At 31.0% G+C, this 20,721-nt stretch overlaps 2 protein-coding genes across 2 annotated transcripts; both read right to left on the reverse strand.

The window, feature by feature from the left end:
- Positions 1-202: 202 nt before the first annotated feature.
- Positions 203-12,871, reverse strand: LOC134683627 (protein arginine N-methyltransferase 1-B-like). The gene is made up of 10 exons (XM_063542938.1): positions 12,651-12,871; positions 11,214-11,279; positions 9,862-10,017; positions 8,975-9,038; positions 8,267-8,415; positions 4,744-4,831; positions 3,036-3,154; positions 1,512-1,662; positions 910-1,034; positions 203-371 (listed from the first exon to the last, which is right to left on the reverse strand). Exons 2-10 carry the CDS (start codon positions 11,268-11,270, stop codon positions 288-290), a joined length of 993 nt encoding a protein of 330 aa, XP_063399008.1. The 5' UTR covers positions 11,271-11,279; positions 12,651-12,871; the 3' UTR covers positions 203-287.
- A 1,246-nt stretch (positions 12,872-14,117) lies between these two features.
- Positions 14,118-20,478, reverse strand: LOC134683628 (17-beta-hydroxysteroid dehydrogenase 14-like). Its single transcript, XM_063542940.1, has 9 exons — positions 20,375-20,478; positions 19,250-19,288; positions 18,572-18,669; positions 17,655-17,721; positions 16,586-16,677; positions 16,052-16,156; positions 15,300-15,367; positions 14,895-14,991; positions 14,118-14,425 (listed from the first exon to the last, which is right to left on the reverse strand). The coding sequence occupies exons 1-9, from the start codon at positions 20,460-20,462 to the stop codon at positions 14,270-14,272; spliced, it is 810 nt and encodes a 269-aa protein (XP_063399010.1). The 5' UTR covers positions 20,463-20,478; the 3' UTR covers positions 14,118-14,269.
- Positions 20,479-20,721: the final 243 nt, after the last annotated feature.

Raw genomic sequence — 20,721 nt, forward strand, 5'->3', positions numbered from 1 at the left:
AATACTTAATTGTACGTAAGCACTTTGCCTTTGAGTAAATAAAGCTTAACATTTAACTAAGGCGATAAGCAAACTGTTTCGAGAGCTATACGTTGAAGAAATATGAAACTCGACAAGTGAATTCAAATCATCATTTTTTTTTTGCTGCTTTCGTTTCCTGGCTTTTTTTTTTTAATAAAAAGTTGAATCTGAGTGCCTGACGCCAAATCTTGAATGTAAATTGTTGACTAGAAATGAATGAAATAAATTATTGAGAATGGTTTTTTTATCACAGAAAATGTCCATTCTTATGGTAAAAATGAAAAATCTTTTTTTAGAAGCAATTCATTGTCTGTATCCCTGCTAACGTTGATCTTGACATAGAGTCCTCGCTGAAATTTAAATAAAAATAATATGTAAATGAGAATAATTGTGCAGAAGAAATGAATAACAAGTATGGAGAGTTGTCTCATTGGCACTCACGCCACATCTTCCTATATCTATGTATAGTGACATTCCAACAGAACATATTTTGTCCGAAGATAATATCATGAAAAAACCCATAAAAAAACCGGATCCATTTTTATGAAAATTAAACATAGGAAAACAACCATTTAATTTATAGCTCTTTTGAAACTTTTAAAGAAGCAATGATCATAATGAATATTCACACTTTATCGTTTAAATGTTAAAACAGTTAAAATACTTAGGTTGATCCGACTACATCATATTGAAGTAAACATAAACTTATTCTGATGATATGGAAATCAACAAATGCAAAAAAACTGTATCCCTGGTTGTCTTTATTTACATTTAATTAGTTAAACGGAGGTTAAATATACCATTTCCCTTCAACTCTTACATGCGTGAGTCACATATATCTGTATATTTTCATAACTGATGGTAGGGAATATGTATCTTGTAAATTACCCTATTGTATGCGTGTGGTTTAATGCTGATTGTCCCGTACAAGCTGTCACCTTTTGTGACAGAAAGGCTGGAGTTCCAAAAGGGTATCACAGTTTGTTTCCAATGAGTTGGCTTTGCCTCCGGGGCTGCAATGACAATACAACGTTAACTTATTTTTTCATTATTCATTAAGACTCGGTCCAATCTGAAATATATATGATATTAAAGTTTTCTTATACTGATATTTCTATCTAAATAAATCTCGCACCTCATTTGAGTTATTCTTTTTCGAACATAAATCAAGTTATAAGCTAACTAGTTTAAACACGAACTAAAAAATACAACAATACACGAAAGCGTACTTACTACGCTAAAATGAAGCAAATTCTTTAATGTATTTTTTTTTTAATTGAAAAGTTCATAATCTAAATGCAGAATTTTTTCTCGAGATTAAGCATTAATTTTGTATAATTGTGGTGAGAAATTTGTTTTCGAGGATATATTGGTTATAAATGTCAGATTGTCTAGCCTATTTGTATATACGATTAGCATATACTAACTAATGCCTGATTCAATGACAGTTGTACATCGTTTTGGAGAGTAACTTTCAAAGGAACTCTTACCTGTAGAAAATCCTGTCCTCCTCACGCAATGTGAAAACCCAATATCAAAATAAGTAAAAAAACCATCAACGACACCGGTCTTGTTAATCTGGATATGATATGGAGCCTCCAACGACAATTCTTTTTCTTTGACAGTGTATAGATTTATTTCCTTAAAGAAGTAAGATATCATGAAAAAGTTGCAAATTTTATATGATTTTAGTAAACCTCCAGCTAAAGGACTTCCAGACCACAACACAATTATTATAAAAAAAACATCATAAGAACAATTAAATTCATAAATTGAGAAAACAAATCTGGCAACACAAAGTGTACAATTGCAACATTTATTTGATTTCCTTTCTTTCTCTTTGTCAATAAAATTGAGAATAGAAATGGGGAATGTATCAAAGAGACAACAACCCGACCATAGAAAAAAAACATCAGCAGAAGATCACCAACAGGTCTTCAATGTAACGAGACATTCCAGCACCCGAAGGCGTCCCTCAGCTGGGCCCGAAACAATCATATACTAGTTCAGTGATAATGAACGCAATACTAATATCCAAATTGTACACAAGAAACTAAAATTAAAATAACACAAGACTAACAAAGACCAGAGGCTCCTGACTTGGAACAGGCGCAAAAATGCGGCAAGGTTAAACATGTTTATGAGATCTCAACTCTCCTCTATACCTCTAGCCAGTGTAGAAAAGTAAACGCATAACAATACGTACATTTAAAATTCAATTCAAGAGAAGTCCGAGTCTGATGTCAGAAGATGTAACCAAAGAAAATAAACAAAATGACAATTATACATAAATAACAACAGACTACTAGCAGTTAACTGACATGTCAGCTCCTGACTTCAATTAAACTGATTGAAAGATTATGATTCCATCATATGAATATCAGGCATAATCTTTCCCGTTAGGGTTTAGTATCATGCCCTCATAACATATATGAGTAGAACATAACCCGTGGCATGTCAACAACTGGTGTTTGAATAATGTTTTTAGTTCCGATGCAAAGACCCTATAAGTGAATCAATATTAATGCCAAAATATGCAATCTTTAATGACCTTACTACAGTATTGTAACTATAACCTTTCTTAATAAGTCTATTTAAAGGTTTTTTTAGTTTCTGCGGTGAATACTGACATTTTTGTGCTTTATAAAGAATTTTTCCATAAAAAATTGGATGTGAAATACCTAAACGTATAAGAAGTCTGCATGTTGAACTATATTTACGAATGATGTCCTTATACCGATGATAAAATTCAGTAAATGTTTTGACTCCGTAATCATTCAAAAGAATACTCATAACTTTAATATGCTGAATTAAATACACTTTCATAAAACTACAAGTAATTGAGAAATTCGCATGAATGTTGTCCTTGAAGTAAATATTCAGATTCTCAAAAAATTGCTGATAACTATAATAATTCAAGGTTTAATCATTCAAAAAGTACTGTTACTTAAAACATTTAGGATATTCGCAAGAGATAAGTAGTTTTTCGAAAAATCTTAATACCATTTTCATACCTTAATCAGAGAACTATTTGACACCACTTTCGAAGCATCAATTACATCGACATACATTCTGTCAAAGTCCTGATGTCGTATAATACTACTCATATCGTACCCTTGTACATTATCCCAATCTAAATAAAATGATGTATACTATACGGTCGCTGCAAATAAAATGTTTATTAACACGAGGCTGAAAAAAGGCTTCAAAACAAGAAAAGGTACATTATACAATTTCATTAAGGCATATGTTGTGCTAACATTTTAATTTCTATTGTTGCAGCCTTTTAAAACTGTTGTAAGTTCAATTTCATATTAATGGTTAATAATAATACTTTACTGTTTACATGAATGAATGTAAAAAAACGTAATATTTTTTATATCTAATAAATATTTGTTGTTCGATATCATTGAAGAGCAGTAGAAGTGCAATATATATTGTTCCTTCTTCTAAAGTTCATAACTTGACCAACAACGTTAGATATTGTGAACATGGGCATCAACAACATTATGTATATATAAAATGCTTCGTTTTTTTAAACACTAGTAAGGCCGTTGTTTTTCTCGTTGATTTGTTTTTCATTTGTCATTTCGGGGCCATTTATAGCTGCTCATGCAGAATGGCTTTGCGCATTGTTGAATGCCGTAGAGTGACCTATGCCATTTTGTCTCTTGAGAAGATTTATATCATAGGCATTCATACCACATCAATTTTATCATACTGTACCATGTTCAGAGTATGACACTTCTGAAATTTCTTTCGAAGGTTTTGTCATTTCTGAAATTTCATTCCAAGATTTTGTCTGATTTTTGGTTTAAACTAAATGTTTCAAAATTTTCTGTTGAGTAAACTTGAGACATTATGTTATTCTTTTCAATTTCCTTACATGACGGAAAAGGTTTGCTTATATAAAATTAAGAAGATGACGTTTGATTGCAAATGAGACAATTCTCAACAAGAGGCAAAATGACACAGAAATTAACAACTATATATCACCGTACATACTTAAACAATGAGTAAAACCATTTTGCATAATCTATGTCTTTTGTTTATCATAGATATAAGAAGATGCGATATAATTGCTAATGAGACAACTCTCCATCCAAGTCACAACTTAAAAAAGTAAACCATTATAGGTGACAGCATGGCCTTCAATATACATCCTTGACTGATACCGAACAGAAAGCTATAAAGAGTCCTATAAATTGGACTTGCGTAAAAACATTCAAACAGTAAAACTAACGGTCTAATCTTTGTTTTTAAAATGTGAAACACTAATGAACCACACTAACAACCGAGAACCACTATACAACAGATTCACGACTTAGGACGAGTTTAAACCTTTTAACAGGTGTCAACTTTCATACTAACTTGACACCGTAGTATAACATCATAACATAGAAAGACAAAATATGAAATATCAATTGAAATGGCTTAACTCAATCAAAAAGAAATATTTACAAAACAAGTGAACATGCAGTGAAGGAAAAACATTGATCTTTTACTTATATGCCTTCGAACAATTTCTTCGAATGGTTATGAACATTAAATTTAGAGAAATAAATGTAAGTTATATTTATGTTAAACATCATAAACACTTAATTCTAGGAAAAAACTGTTTTGTATGATGAGTTTTATTTTAAACACTTAATTTGGAAAAAAAAATGTAACTTTCTTTTTGATTTAAAGATTTACATATTAATATAAATAGTATGATCTTACATGATATTTTATCCCGAAAACGTGTGTCTTCAAAAGCAGTAAGGTGAAGCCAGAATTTGTCTGGAAATATCAAACCTCCTTCCTTCTTCTGAAAAAAAGAAAAAAAGTAATTTAACATGAATTGAGTATTTCACTGGTATAATCGTTTGTCACATGTCATCAACATATTTTAGTAAATAAAATCTTGTGCTGTTTTTGTTCTTTGGTATATTCCCTATTTCCCTTCTTAATTTCATTATCAGAATTACCTTATCACTATTCATCTGATTAGCTGAATTAAGATAATTGAGTACATTTGAATAATATTTAGACGCTGTTGTTTTACTGTTCCTAGTTTTCGTACATATTCAAATAATCAGGTGAAGTTGTTAAAGATTGGATGTAACGGAATTCGTCTATGCTAAAGAAGGTACTACTATAACTCAACTTATTTTCGTTGATACTTTGTTTCGCGTTTAGCCCTTTCTATCCCACTTAGCAGCGATATGATTTCGCAATTTTTAAATCACTTTATGAAGTAAGATAAAAAAAAAAAAAAAGATCAGTGTTTTAAATGTATATTCGCGTTATTTTTCTAGATTCAAAAGTCGGTAAAATAAATCGGTCGCGAAAATAAGTTGGTTTACAGTATGTAGGGCTTTTAATAATCACACGGATCATATGATCAAATCGAGAACGGAAAGGATTCCGGAAAATTGATGTTTGAAAAAAGGAAAGAAATTTTTAACAAAGATCTGTATGTGTATTCACAATATTTATTATATATAATTGTGAAATTAATTATATTATAGATACTAATATTATAAATAAGTTATATCTTACCAAATAGTGCTTCCCTAATCTATTAGGTAAACTAACACGAGGGATACTAAGTTACAAGCTGTAAACTTAGTAAGTTGTTACAGCAAATATGCAATAAAGATATTGTTACGTTAAAAAAAAAAGCTTCTGATAATCACATGAACACTTGAGTGATATACTAGTTATCAAAGGTACCAGTATTATAATTAAGTACGCCAGACGCGCGTTTCGTCTATATAAGACTCATCAGTGACGCTCATATCAAACTATCTATAAAGTCAAATAAAGGTAAGCAGTAGAATACCGCTGTTCTAAATTCGTAAATCGATAGAGGAAAAACATGTAACACACAGAAAAACCAACTAAAATGTAAACATGGCTATTTTCCTGACTTGGTACATGGTATTTTATGAAAAAATGGTGGGTTGAACCTCGTATTGTGGAACTTAAACCTCCCGCTTTAATGGCAGTGTTAATTATAACATTAAAATGACAAACAAGTAAGAAGTTGAAGAGCATTGAGGTTCTAAAATTCCCAAAAGTTGTGCCAAATACGGCTAAAGTAATATATTCCTTGGATAAGAAAATCCTTACTTTTACGAAAAATTAAAAGTTTTGTAAACTTGAAATTTATAAAAAAAAAAAATGACCACATAATTGATATGTGCTGACTACTGGTCTGATGATAACATCGGGAACGTTTGGTGTCGACCGAGTGGTGTGACTATTGATAAAGAGTATCGATAAATGTAAGTTAATAAGTAGATTTTTAAAAGCAAAGATATCTAATTATACCAAATGTATATGATATAACTCATTTCGAAATATAAATTTGAAGACCTTTTCTCAGTCATATACGATCGATAGAGCACAAGGAAATATCGGGCATCTCTCTTGAAGAACCTTACTCAGTCATATACGATCGATAGAGCACAAGGAAATATCGGGCATCTCTCTTGAAGAACCTTACTCAGTCAAATACGATCGATAGAGCACAAAGAAATATCAGGCATCTCTTTTGAAGAACCTTATTCACTCAAAATTGAGTTCAAAAAGAAAAGTCCTAATTTACAATAATTGTTTATCTACTGAGAAGTTTCTAGATTATTTGAGCTGTATATAATTTGGCAAACTATTTTAAATAATCGGTACTAAATGTTCTTAAACATCGTTTTTTATTTAATGTTTTTGATATTTTAAATACGAATGACACTGATGAGTCTTTTGAAGACGACATGCGCGTCTGGCGTACCAAATATGCTGTACCTTTCACATGGTGATAGTTTTAGATTGCCTATTCACAAATCTGTGAATATTTCGCAATACTTAGAATTTTCTTCATCAGAAGTATATTATTTAGAAACCTTCGCTAAATTTGGCAAAACCTTTTAGAATTTTACAACTTCGTACTTTATCCAGCTTTTTTAAAATATTATTCTTGATTTGAGTGTCACTCGTGAAGGTTTTTCTTGACCAAATGCGTACCTTGCGTCTTGTAGCCATCATGCTTTTCTAGATAATAATTAAATAAAGGGAACAGTTTAATATCGCCTATCGAAAAAAAATCATAAATCGATTGAGAGAAAACAAATCAGGGTTACAAACTGAAATTGAGGTAAACACATTATTTGGATGGAGAGTTGTCTCATTGGCACTCACACCACATCTTCCTATATCTACATTAACTATAAGAAGAAAATAACGAAACAACAGAAACATTACGTGCCAAAAAAAATAAAAATAACGACAATACAACACACACAGAAACGAAATATTAAAACTACAAGAAAGTATTAGATTCGACGTTGTCTGTCCGGCTATTATAGAACTCTGTGCTTTTATCAGGATGCAATTTGCAAGATTATGATTAATTATGTAATCTTTGAGATGATGCATTATTAATTGCAGAATTCGAGAAATTGAAATAATAACACCATATGACTGCCGAGAAGACGATTTGTTTTAACTAAAAATTAATTCACCAACGAATGTTTATCGTGAGGTTATATATAACATCTCCTCAAGCTCAAGCATATATACATCGTGTTTGGGTTTTTGTCCATTATATTACTGTTATTTGACTTCAAGATATACCTCCATATCATAAACAAGACACTTGATATAAAAATAAACAGACCTTACATAATGCAAATAGTAGGTTCGTGTTGCGTAACTTCTTGTTTTATGAGTAGTACTATATCAGCTGTTGAATGTCAATGCATCATGTTTCTTTTGGTCGTGTGCTTGGCTTATTGTCATGGACTTTTGAGTGCCCATTTGGTATCTTCTTAACCTTTTGTAAAACACACGGATTTAAAGTCTTTAAATAGAAATATTCTGTAGTGTAGGTATACTTTTCGCTCTAGTCATAGCAGATATCAACGACATTCGTATAAGACATAATAGATGTCACAATTCTATCAATTAAGATTGGTACGATTTATTTGAGTCAAGATTTATTAAGGCAAGGCATACGGTATAACAGCTGTTGGTAAGATTTAATTCTCTGTTACATATACATATATAACGTATAATGTAACCTAAATACTAAACAAATCATGAACTTCAATTTTCAAATCTGTGTAAAGAAAACATACTTAGCTGTTTTCTCTTTACAAATCTTTTAAAGTCGTGATCTTATACTACTGACTGTAAATTCATGTTTTTTTTAAAAATCAATTACTTTTTTCTCTAATTGTTTCTTTATCTGTTTTTAACTTACCAACCACTTGTCTCTAGCAAATAATATAGAATTTATTGAGGATTCAAATAGTAAACAGTATCCCATCGTTTCGCTGATAATGATATCGACTTTCTTTATCCCATCAGGCAAAGTTGCATCTTCTACTTTGCATTTAATCAGAGTTATGACTGCAAAAAAGAATAGCGCAATGACTACAGAAGAGATGCGCGCAATGAACATAAACAAGATGATCTTAGCGGACAACAGCCGAAGGCAAGAGAGTGGTATTCAATACAGCGAGATATTCCCGCATACGGAAGCGACAGTATGTTTTTTTTATACAAGTTAATCTATATATTTTGAGCTTAGTATGACGTCTATGTTCACTAAACTAGTGCCAATTTTTGTAAAAGGGCCAACTGAAGCACACCTCCGGGTGCAGGTTTTTTTCTTCTTTTTTTTAATACCCATAGGTATCCTTAACCTTTTTTTGCTCTTTGGTTGGGTTGTTGTCTCTTTGACACTTTCCACATTTCCATTCTCAACTTCATTGATATAATTACAGTGGTAATCCCTACTTCACCACCATTAATAATGTAGTTTTGGAATATTGCTCAGATCTCGACCAAATGTTTCAATGCATTGATTTGTCAAAATAAACCGTATGATATATAAAATGAGTTACAAAGAGTTATCACCCCTAACAATTTAAACTATTCAAATATCAAAAACGTTAATAAAAATTACCATCTGAAAAACCGTTTTTGCTGACAATGTCCCTAGTGTGGTCTATTATTTGGGCACAATCGATCTGTAAAAAAAACACTTCTCTGTTCAATTCAAGCTTAAACAGCACAAAAAGATAATTCTGCTTCTTGTGTTTAATTTTGCCCACAAAAAAGCAATAATAATCCAGATTTTGTATATGATCTTGCATATCTGAATTTTAGGCTTTAACTCACTCGTAAAAACTCAAACATTTCTTACGGCGACTTATTTCAGGCCTTGATATAAGAATATTACCTGATAATTTTGATATAAAAATGTGACAAACGGGACGTGTTCTTATTGTATATTAACATTTCCTCGTTAGTAGTTTATCGTTGAATCCTATATATGGAGTTTACATTTTTCAGATGGTCCGAAATTCACCCGTTTCATTGCCGTCTCAAATTTCAATCAACGTAAGAATATTCAAAGAAACTACAGAAGGTGATAAAATATTAAATTATTACTTCTCTAAATAATAATCTGCATCAAAATATGATTGATTCTTTTTGTTATGTTGAAAATCAGAAATCATTGGTATTTCAGAATTTTTTGTGTAATCATATCTTAAACACTGGATTTAGTATTGCCTTTCAACCAAGTTGACTTTTCTATGCTTTCTTTGAAACAATGTGAATATTTCGTTATGTTAATTGAATAATAAAATTGAAATCTACTTATATTTGAACGCCTTTAAACATTAAATCTGTTGTTGAATTGCACTTTTCAGGATTAAATACGGATAATACACAACAGTTTTTTGAAAATATCCTAGTTACATGCTTTTGGAAGACTAGGCAATAATACTTTCAATATTCTATCGATATTAAACCAAAAAATATGGTGTTTTGTGAAGATTAACTTACACCAATAACTTTCGATGCTCCAGCCTCAGCAGCAAACATGCACAAAATACCTGTTCCACATCCCACATCCAGTACGATCTTGTCTCTAAATAGATGGGTATTTTGTAGGATTGCATTCCTGTACGTTCCTGTTCTTACTTCATCTCTTAACATTACCTTAAATGTGTCAAACCATAAATGTATTATTTATTCCTCAATGCATTTTAAAAGACTTAGATTAAAATGCTAAAGTTTTCCTTTCCATAATAACATTTAGAAACGTGTTTTCAACGTTTCCCTAACTATACCAGTGACCACTGTTGTTATTCATCTAGGTACTTAATGGGGAAAATAAGATTGACAATGAAGATTATATTCAGGTATTCAAAATATGTAGTTACTATACATGTCTGTTTGCACATTGGTTCTTGTATTTATTTAAGCAAAATGATCCCAATAATATATGTAATACCTTCTAAGAACCGAAGGGAAATCTAGTAAAGCCTTTGCTTCCACTTTCAGAATATATATGAATAAGTAAAACCACAAAACTACTGAACTCCGAGGAAAGTCCCAGCAGGAAAGTCTTTTATCAAATGGCAAAATTAAAAGATCAAGCACACCAAACAAATAGGTAACTGTAATTTCTATTTTTTTGGTTTTTTTTATTAACTACTTTCTCCCTTAACTAGACATTAATGGTACTAGAACGACGACAAGCTTTATCAGAGTTTATTAAAATAGATGTAATAGACAAGTCAACGTTAGATCTATAAAAGATTTCGGTATTTCAAATGTCAATTTTCTAATCATGAATAGTAATATATAAGAGAAAGAGAGAGGCAAATTTTACCAGAGCGATATTCAAACTCACGTCGAAAACAAATCGATAACGCATAAAATTAACATGACAAACAACATTACACAAAAAATAACAATGGAAAACTAAGAAAAGATAACAAAAAAAACCCACCCCAAAACAAATGGAAATTATCTCATGCCCTAAAATGTTGTTAAAATGTTCGCGAACATGTTGTTTGTTAACCTATTTCAAAGTAAATTAAATGATTTATAAGAACAAAAAATTGTACTAACAATTATTAACTTTTATCTTTAATACCATTTTTAATCATGGCCATGGCAAAGACAACATCCATTGAATAGTTGATGGTCGACATAACGTCTAGGCTGGTTGATTATTACATTTTCCCAATTTATGAACCAACCAGCCACATTTACATTATGACATAGAAAATAACATGTTAATAAATAGCTCTTCATGTGGAACGTTGACCCTCTTTATCTTCCATAATTCCTTCACAGACTCGCTGTATTTGTGCTGCTGTTTCTTGAAGTTCTTCGTTGTATCTTACCTCGTGTATGTTCAACTTTGAGTAACCACCAAAATATTTCTTATCGCATTCATCCATTTCAAATGTCTAAAAGAGCAACAACAAAATGCTGATTTTGTCATATTCAAGTTTAAATTATAACATTTGTTAAGAATTAAGAGTGGATTTGGTGTATGATATAATAAGCCGTTTACACATTATTAAATAAATAAAGCAAACGTCTTCTGGAGGAATTTTATGAGGCGTTCACAAACGTGATTGAAATCGATATAAAACGTATGACTGGTACATAAAAGGATTGCCAGAAGCAGTCATGTTTTGTTAGATGTATAATATGAGCCTTATATCAGTATATAAGCTATTTCTCCAAGAGTTTATACCCTTAGTGAACTTAGACCAATCATTAATAATAAATTCATCTAGGATCTTTGCCCAGGTTGGAGTTGGAACGTATAACATTATAATTTCTTTCTTTATTTATTTATCATCGAAATAGAGTCGAAAAATTTGTAATTAATCATGTGTACGTGTATGTAAAACTAAAGGAATAATAGTTATCAAAGGTATCAGGATTAAATTGTCAGAAGCCAGACGCGCGATTCGTTTTATAAACGACTCATCAGTGACTCTCAAATCAAAATAGTTATAACGGAAAATCAGTACAAAACTGAAGACCATTGATAACCCTTAATTCCAAAAAAGTTGTGCCAGATACAGACAAGGTAATCTATTTCTGAGTTTTTCGAAAAATTCAAAGTTTTGTTAACAGTCAACTTATAAAAATGACCATGTAATTGATAATATGTCAACACCGAAGTTCTGACTACTGGGCTGGTGATACTCTCGGGGACGAAACTTCCACCAACAGTGGCACTGACCCAGTGATGTAAATAGTTATCAAAGTTAAAAGGGTTCTAATTACATACGCCAGATGTCTGCATAAGACGCATCAGTGACGCTTAAATCAAAATGGTAATAAAGCCAAATCAGTACAAAGTTAAAATGCATTGTAGACCCAAAATAAACTTAACTTCGCCAAAGTAAACTGTTGGTTCCATACCCATTTACTTGCATTTTCCACCAAATATTTATTAAACTGTCTAACAATGCGAAGGTTTGATATAAACAAAAAATTGACACATTACCCTCTTTTATTCTCAATTTTATATGTAAGATTTTGCACTGTAGTCCAATACTGATTCATATATATTCTAGTTGTGAAAGTAAAAAGGATAGCAACCATTATAATTCGGAAGTACACACCATTTAACTCATCCAAATAGTATACTCCAGACCTGTGAGTTTACTGGTATGAAATAATGTTCGTAAGTTCATTTCAATTTTTGCTTTCTGTTTAAATATCTTTACATTTTATATAAAAAAAACATATACAAAAGTTACATTAATAGATAAGCAGACGACGATAATATTTATTTTTATTAAATATTTAATACATACCAGATTTACACAAGACTTGCTGTGAACGTTCCTTCGTTATTATAGTTACTATAGTATATGTCATGTTATTGTAAATGCCTTGGGTGTAATATTTGGAAAAACAGGCTGATTGATTTATAATCATGTACTTTTCTACTCTACTATTAATCCACGTTTTGAAATATAGAAATAAGAAATTAATCATTAGATCTTCCTGATGATGGGATATCTACAAAAGCCCCTATGAGACCTATGACTTCACGATAAATTCAGGCAAGTGCCTCTGCCACCTATCAAATCCTGATGTGGATAAATCAAGAAAAACACATCAGCGTCTTAACAATTCGTAGTGGCGGTAAATCCAGAAAATCGCCACTGAGTCCTTTATGATCCTGGAAATAGTAAATCACGAAAAATTCTGCGTCCTGTATGTTCATGATGACGGTTAATCCAGGAAAGCGCACCAATGTTATATCTGTTCCTGATGAAGGAAAATCTAGAAAAAGGATATCTGTGTTCTATCTTATTTTGAAAATAATCCAGAAAAGCGTCTCTTTTCATAAATGTTAAACAAGAACAGTTAAACGGTGCAGTGACCTATCTTTTACAGAGGTTTGGCTAGCCGTTAAAATAAATTGTGATGGAATAAGAAAGTGTTATCTAAAATGGTTTGTAATGAATATTATTGCTGTGATGATATTTTTTTTTCAATTTCAAAGTGTTTAGATATAAAAGAGTTGTTATAAATATAAAATACTTGTATCTATGTTCAATCCACGTATAAATACAGGGGTGGATCCCGCCATAATTAAAGAAGGTTTCCAAACCAGATGAAAGGGGTTCCAACCATATGCCCCTACTTTAATGTCGGTCAAATAAAGGGTTTCTAATTCCTAAAAAAACACCCAAAGAAAAACAAGTGCATGAACTGCTAATACAGCGAGAGGAGGTAAATTGATATGATAAGCATCTCCTCTATACTTGCATTAGACAGTACACACTTATTTGGACATTGTTTAATGATATTGTTAGGTTGTATTGTACATGTATTGACATATTAAAAAGTAAAATCACACAAAATAATTGAACTCCATGGTAAATTCAAAAGGGAAAGTCCATAATCAAATGGCAAAATCAAATGATAAAACATATCAAACGATGGACAACAAGTGTCATATTCCCGACTTGATACAGGCATTTTAAATGTAGAAAATGGTGGCTTGAATCTGGTTTAAAAGCGCTAAACCGCTCACTTGTAGGACAGTTTTGATCTCAATTAAATCAAGAAGAAAATATATAATTGTAGATTTTGATTTATGAAGCAGTTTTCTAATATGCCCGCTCCTATACATTTTTGCATTATTCTCTTAGATAGAATCCAACTGTTATCCAGTTACCCAGGTTAGAAAGAAATAAAGAATCCAATCTACAGTCACAACACATATTTGTCTTACATAACTCATATTAAACGTCTTGCTTTGTATTTATTTAATATCTAGATTTGTCATGTCATACATACTTTAGTTCATAAGCTTAAATAACGTCATTGGTTTTTCTCTTTAAATTGATTATTTTTGTTTTTGCTTTGTGTTCTAAATTTTATAACAGTAAAATAAAACAAACATTGTTTTGATTTCTTTTTAACTACTGAGAGCTACACGCATATTCTTATTGGCGTAATTGAGCCCCGATCCTCCGCATACTTGTATTTCTTCTCCTGTGCAAAATGTAGCGTCAGCGGCGAGGTATAAACATGTTAATGCTACTTCTTCAGGTTCACCCATGCGTCCTAATACCTACAGTGGAAATGGCATGTTATTAAAACTTCCTGCACTAATTTTATTTAAGACATGTATGTTATACTTGTTATTTATTTACACCGACATATCTTTGAAACACAATACAATGTTCAATGAAGTTTTGTTTGTTCATTGATTGTTTTTACATGGTTGGGTTCCAATTGAAACAATTACTAGTATTTATATTTTTTTAATATGTTTACCTATTATATCTGTTTTTTTTGTTGATCAAATACTGTTGTCACCGTAATTGAGTTCTTTGCGACTGTCAGAAAGAGCTAGGAGAGGTTTGGCTAGCTATCTAACCAGGTGTAAGTCATAATTGATGAGTCTTAAGTGTTTTAAGTTGATAACTTTGGTACATTTCGTTTTTCTCCTTTTCTGTGTATTTATCGTACTAACCAATATACATGTGTGGAAATAATATATTTTTTTCATCTATATCTTTAATGGAAACAACACATACTGAGTGATTTGCGAGTTCTTGCAATCTTGCCTTTGTGTCCGGACTTTGGTTTGCAACTTCAACTAGTAATGGTGTTCTTGTAGGACCAGGAGAAACTCTGTACAAATAGATAACAAAATATACTATAATAAAATTATGTTATAAATAACTTTCTATATGATTTTCCAGTTTATATTGTTAAGTCTCCGCCGTAGGCAACGTTGTACATTAAGTTTTACTGTTTGGATTCCGGTTTACATGTTCCATTTTTATTTCCACACTCTTCCTATGGTTTATTTCTTTAAAATATTATTCAATTGCTACACTACGCTCAGAACCTTAGGCGCAGACAGAGTTTGCATCTAGATTGCGAGTCATTTAACGTTCTAGAGTTATGCCCTTTGTATTTTTTTTTATATAACTCACGCATTAACTCTTACGTTGTACATAGCTTCATCTATAGCAAGTGCTCTTGTCATTGCACTGACTGCACCCTAAAAGAGAAATATAAAAATTTGTACGATGGCATGTAATATATTATCTAATGATTAGATCTATCATGTGATAAACTCGAAATTATACTCCATGAATGGTGTGAAAGAACTGGAAAAAATAACTTTATATCCGATAAGTAGACACCTGAACTCTGTTTGATTTTCAGAATTGCCCAAACTTTAGTTTTCAAACGTATTTGTCAATATATGATAAACCACTTCATTCTAAAATTACAAATTTTCCTAAAATTTTGCGTTTAGAATGTACATTTGACTATAAGATATTCATCATTGCATCAATTGTAGTTCCAAGAAATGAATAATGCTATTTCGATTATGACCAGCCAAATAGAGTAATAAAAACTTTACCTTCTACCTAAAGTGGTTGTATATCCAAAAAAGGCATGTTTATGATGTTGTTGATTTAAATTATTCCAAAGTGTTTTAGGGCTTTCTTATATTGTGATCTATAATGTACTCAATGTAGCTTGTTAAAAACACAAATGGAGTGGGTTTTTTTTAAATAGGGCTTTTACATAAATTTTTGATCTGATCTACTTGTAATGGGTTTTTATTTTTTATATTTTTTATTCAGAATTGTCTTGAGATCTTTTTAAACCATACATTATATTTGAACATAGATTCATCAATATGACATTAACATATAAATGATGAGAAATTTACCTTTGTAGCTGCATATGTAACGGCAAATTTCTCAGAATGTTGCCCAGACATACTTGCCATGTTTATTATATTTCCCTCAGTTTCTCTCAGATACGGAAGCGCATACTTGAAAAGATAAAAAAGAATATGTTATAAAAAATGAATGAAATATAAATATAAACAATACTCATTACCACATCTTCTTATATCTAAACATGTTCTTTTAAGACGTACAAATGAGAATTTACTGTATCATGATTGCTGATCATACAATTACCTTTATCAGGCCTCGGTATGACATCAAAATATTAAACTGGAGCGTATATACATCGTTGTAGATTCTCAACATCAAACGTATGTGATGTGAACTTTCTCTTCCAAACAGAAGGCAAGATAAACAGAACCAGACATAATTGTAGCATGTTACAATGTTAAAATGCTTGGACAGAAAATACATCTTTGAAAATTACAAGAGGCTTATTGATAAAGGCTGTATTCGGCTGTTATTATGGATTATATTTAACATGTATTCCTAAATAGTATTTCCTTTTTTACCTTTGAAGCTCGAAAATAACCGAGTACATTTAAATCGAACAACTTCCTGAAGTCTTCAGACGTAAACTCGTCTATTGGTTGGAATGCTGGATCTATAATTTAACAATGATAATGAATGTTCAATTGACTGAAATTAATTTCTTATTTTTTTCGACATTTCATGGAAATAGGCACAGTTAGAGGTTAGCCTAAGATCTTGTGGTTACTTTCAGAAAATATTTAAGACTTAAGTTGATTGGTATGCCTCAAATACTCGTACGTTTAAATCGAATTGAATGCTAATCCAATTCGCTTATCTTTTTTCACACGCTCTTCTTTTGTAATTCGAATCAAATTCGAAATGGACAATTTAATTTGAATGCGTTTTCGTTGATAGGAATTTATTAATTCGCATTAATTCGAAATAAACTGTAGAATGGACACTTTCTAAATTGTAATTCGAATTAAATCATGATTACTTAATTGATAATCTGAATTTAGTTTTGATTAATTAATTGATAATGCGTATTAATTTATGATTCACTAATTGATAATTCGAATTAAATTATGATTAATTCGAATGAAATTATTTTTAATTAATTGATGATTCGAGTTAAATTATAATAAATTAATTGTTAATGTGAATCAAAAACGAACGTCTTCGGACAGTAAACCGAATTTGACGCGTATTACATTCTTACTAAAATTTACGTTTGAACGTAAAACGTTTCGCTTGCAAATTAAACTTATTCGAATTGTTTGCGAACGCAGCATTAATATACTGATTTATTCACGACTTACGATTGGTGGCTTTCGGCTGTTATGTGCTCTTAAATCGTGTTGTCTTCTCTTTGACATATTCCCTATTTCCATTCTTAATTTCATATTTTATGAAACATAAGTTTATAAACTTTCAAGCAATTATCTCTTTGCCTTGCTGTTGAACAGATATTCTATGGTATTTAATCATATTTATCCGTTTTTTCTTGACACATAGAACACACTGTATTAACATTCAAAAGCATAAAAAAAATCGAATAAATAAAAGAAAAGACCGAAACAGGAGTAGTAGTGGTTGTAGATTACTTACGAGTGCCTGCATTATTTATCAGACAATCGATCTTGCCGTACCTTTTCACTGTTTGTTCTACAAGATTCTGTAAAAGTTAATTGTTAAATTGGTCAAGTTCACCACTCATGTCTGTATAGGAAGTTATTACAATAATGTTCATATTGTTAACATTGAAGGGGCATATGCTATTTACGAGGTGTTGAAGATTAAATGAAAGTGAAAAAGTGAAGCAATAATTCGCTTTTAAAATCCGGTTGGTTTCAGTATTCAGTAAACAAAACATCGATAATGAAGTATACATTTCCAACTGAATAATTCGACCTCATTGAATCGTATTCATCTTACATGCAAGTTATCTCTGTAGGTTGGATTAGGACTATGCATGAATTAGATTCAGATTATGCATGAATAAGACGTGTTCAGTCATAAATAGGAAAAGAATGTAAACGTTGAAAGGGAAATAAACCATTTGCTTGACTAATCGATCCACAAAACCTGCTGTTATAACATAAAAATGGTGATAAACATATATATGTAATCTCCAATATGAAATCAAACTGACATAGAATAATCCAATTGCACAAGTTTGCTATATATGTATATGTATATCTATGTTTATCACGGGTTATATGATCGTCGGCAGTCTTCGTAGGTCACATCAATTATTAATATAATGGCTTCTAGACTTTAATACACACAATACCCTGATACATATCATCGAGCCCATGCATTATGAATTGTTTATTTTAGATTTTTTTTTCATATTTTATGTATTTTTTTTCAGCTTAGTAGATGAAAGATCAACAATGACAAGAATCTGCGTTTCATAGACGCTTATCTTAATGACTCCCTTACTTTACATGACAACATACACACTTCTAGCGTACTGCATGTCTTCCTCTCTACACATGTATGATTGTTCAAATGTGTCTTACCTTAACGTCTTCTTCACTACACATGTCAGCATACACAAATTTAGCTTCTCCTTTTTCGCTTTCACATAATTCTTTTTCAACAGCTTGACCTTGATTTTCTATGTTAAAATTACTAAATCATAATATGCACGTACGATTGCCTGAGATCAACAGTTGTGTTCATTTAGAAACTCTTTCTTTAAGCTAAAATTTTCAAGTTAAGTTCAACCGAATGACTTAGAAACCGGCGTACGAATGTACAATTGTAATGTTTGAACATTCATTAGATAGTAGAAAAAGAGAAATGGAAGGTTGTAGGGCTACAATAATGAAGATTGTTTTGAAAATCATCTTTCAATACAAACAAAATGTGAATTGAATTTTGAAAAAAAAGAATTGAGAGCAAAAAAAAATTAAAGGAAAGATGTTTTCGTTAGCAAAGTGTAAGTTAATGTGTAGTATTTCTGATTTTTGTGAAGTATCACCGGTTTTTCTCTCTCCTTATTTTACGATGTCTTAGAATTTATTAATTCATTTATCTATCCAAATTGAAAAATCTAAATATGACTGCCAATATGACAATATGAAAGTAAATAATACAAATCTATGAAATAATTGAGTGAAGCGCACAAAAAAGAAACACCATTAGCAACGAATTATAAACCGGTTTTGTCACCGTGTTATCGATATATAACTTACCATCGTTTGAACAAAATACAACTTTAGCACCATTCCGTACTACAATGCAAATAAAAAATAAATAAATAAATATCACGAATGTGAATCCTTACAATTCATTAGATATATCGTATTTCTCCTTGTTAGTCATCGAAAAGGAAAAACTATTATGAATATCTACGTTAGTCTCAACATAACTACATCTGCATGCATAAACACGGCATTTTTAATCATTCTACAAGCTTCCTGGCGATTAATAAGTTTGTATTTCCTGTACAAGAAAGTCAACTGTACACTGAAATCCAAGTTGAAAGCTTAGTTCAATGTAGCCATGTTTGTGTTTCAGGGATAACACTTTGCATGATAATTCACCACTTCGAGGAGGTGTATTGGGTCAATTGAAGAAAAACTGCCAATTTGTCATAAAGGCAAAACACTCGTTGAACCGAGACACATTTAACATGAACGTGGAATAAGCCTTATTGAATTATACTTTACCAATTTTAGATGTTTATATGCTGCAAGACCCGCTGTAAAGACACAAATCCATTTCATCTTGTTCACAGTTTTCATAAATAGAGTAATTTAATTGTGCAATAAACATTTTCACTTAAATTGCTGTTTAATTTGTGTACTAAAAAAACATGTATATTTCAGACGATATCTTAATTTATGTGATTCCATGTTCTAAATTAATATTCCGTCGCTTTCTGTAAAACTACTTTAATCCCCATATTATTGCTAGTTGAGAAGATTTATTTCTGCCAATGTCTACCTTATGTTACCTTGTTTGTTTTTGGCAATTAAAAATTCCCTTCTTAATCGGTTCTAAATACTGATTCTAATAATGTTTTGTTAAATGTCTATTTCTGAATAAGTATCAAAAAGTTTCATCTGAGCAATTATGATTACCTTTTTCAGTACATATTATTGGTTTGATGTTCCTCAATTCAGTACTCTCTTACCCCTCCGCCAACGCTTGTTCTAATTATTGTATTTCGAAAATATATAAGATATAAAAAAAAAGATATGGTATGATTGCCAATGAGACAACTATCCACAATAGACCAAAATGACACAGACATTAACAACTATAGGTCACCATACGGCCTTCAAAAATGAGCAGGTATAAAAATTGTATTTTACCAAACATTTGTAAACATCCCTTTCCGATGCCACTGGAACCACCAGTTATTATTGTAACCTTGTCTTTATAACGTAGCCCGTCCGCCATTCTCGATATCCATAAAATCTTATCTATTATCAGTTTATAATTAGATAATCAAAATTACCTATATTTAATGTATATATAGTATCAGCAAAGATTATCAAACTGGGTTCAAGTGTGTACTTAAGCGATTTGACCTAGCCTCGTGCTGGTGTTTAATCTTAACTGAACAAACACGTTTCATTAAAATAAACGGTGCAACAATACACATATATAAAATTGAAACACAGTGTACTAATCCGACAAATTTCACAATTAGTTGATT

Source organism: Mytilus trossulus, chromosome 9, assembly GCF_036588685.1.
Source record: "Mytilus trossulus isolate FHL-02 chromosome 9, PNRI_Mtr1.1.1.hap1, whole genome shotgun sequence".
NCBI classification, from domain to species: Eukaryota; Metazoa; Mollusca; class Bivalvia; order Mytilida; family Mytilidae; genus Mytilus; species Mytilus trossulus.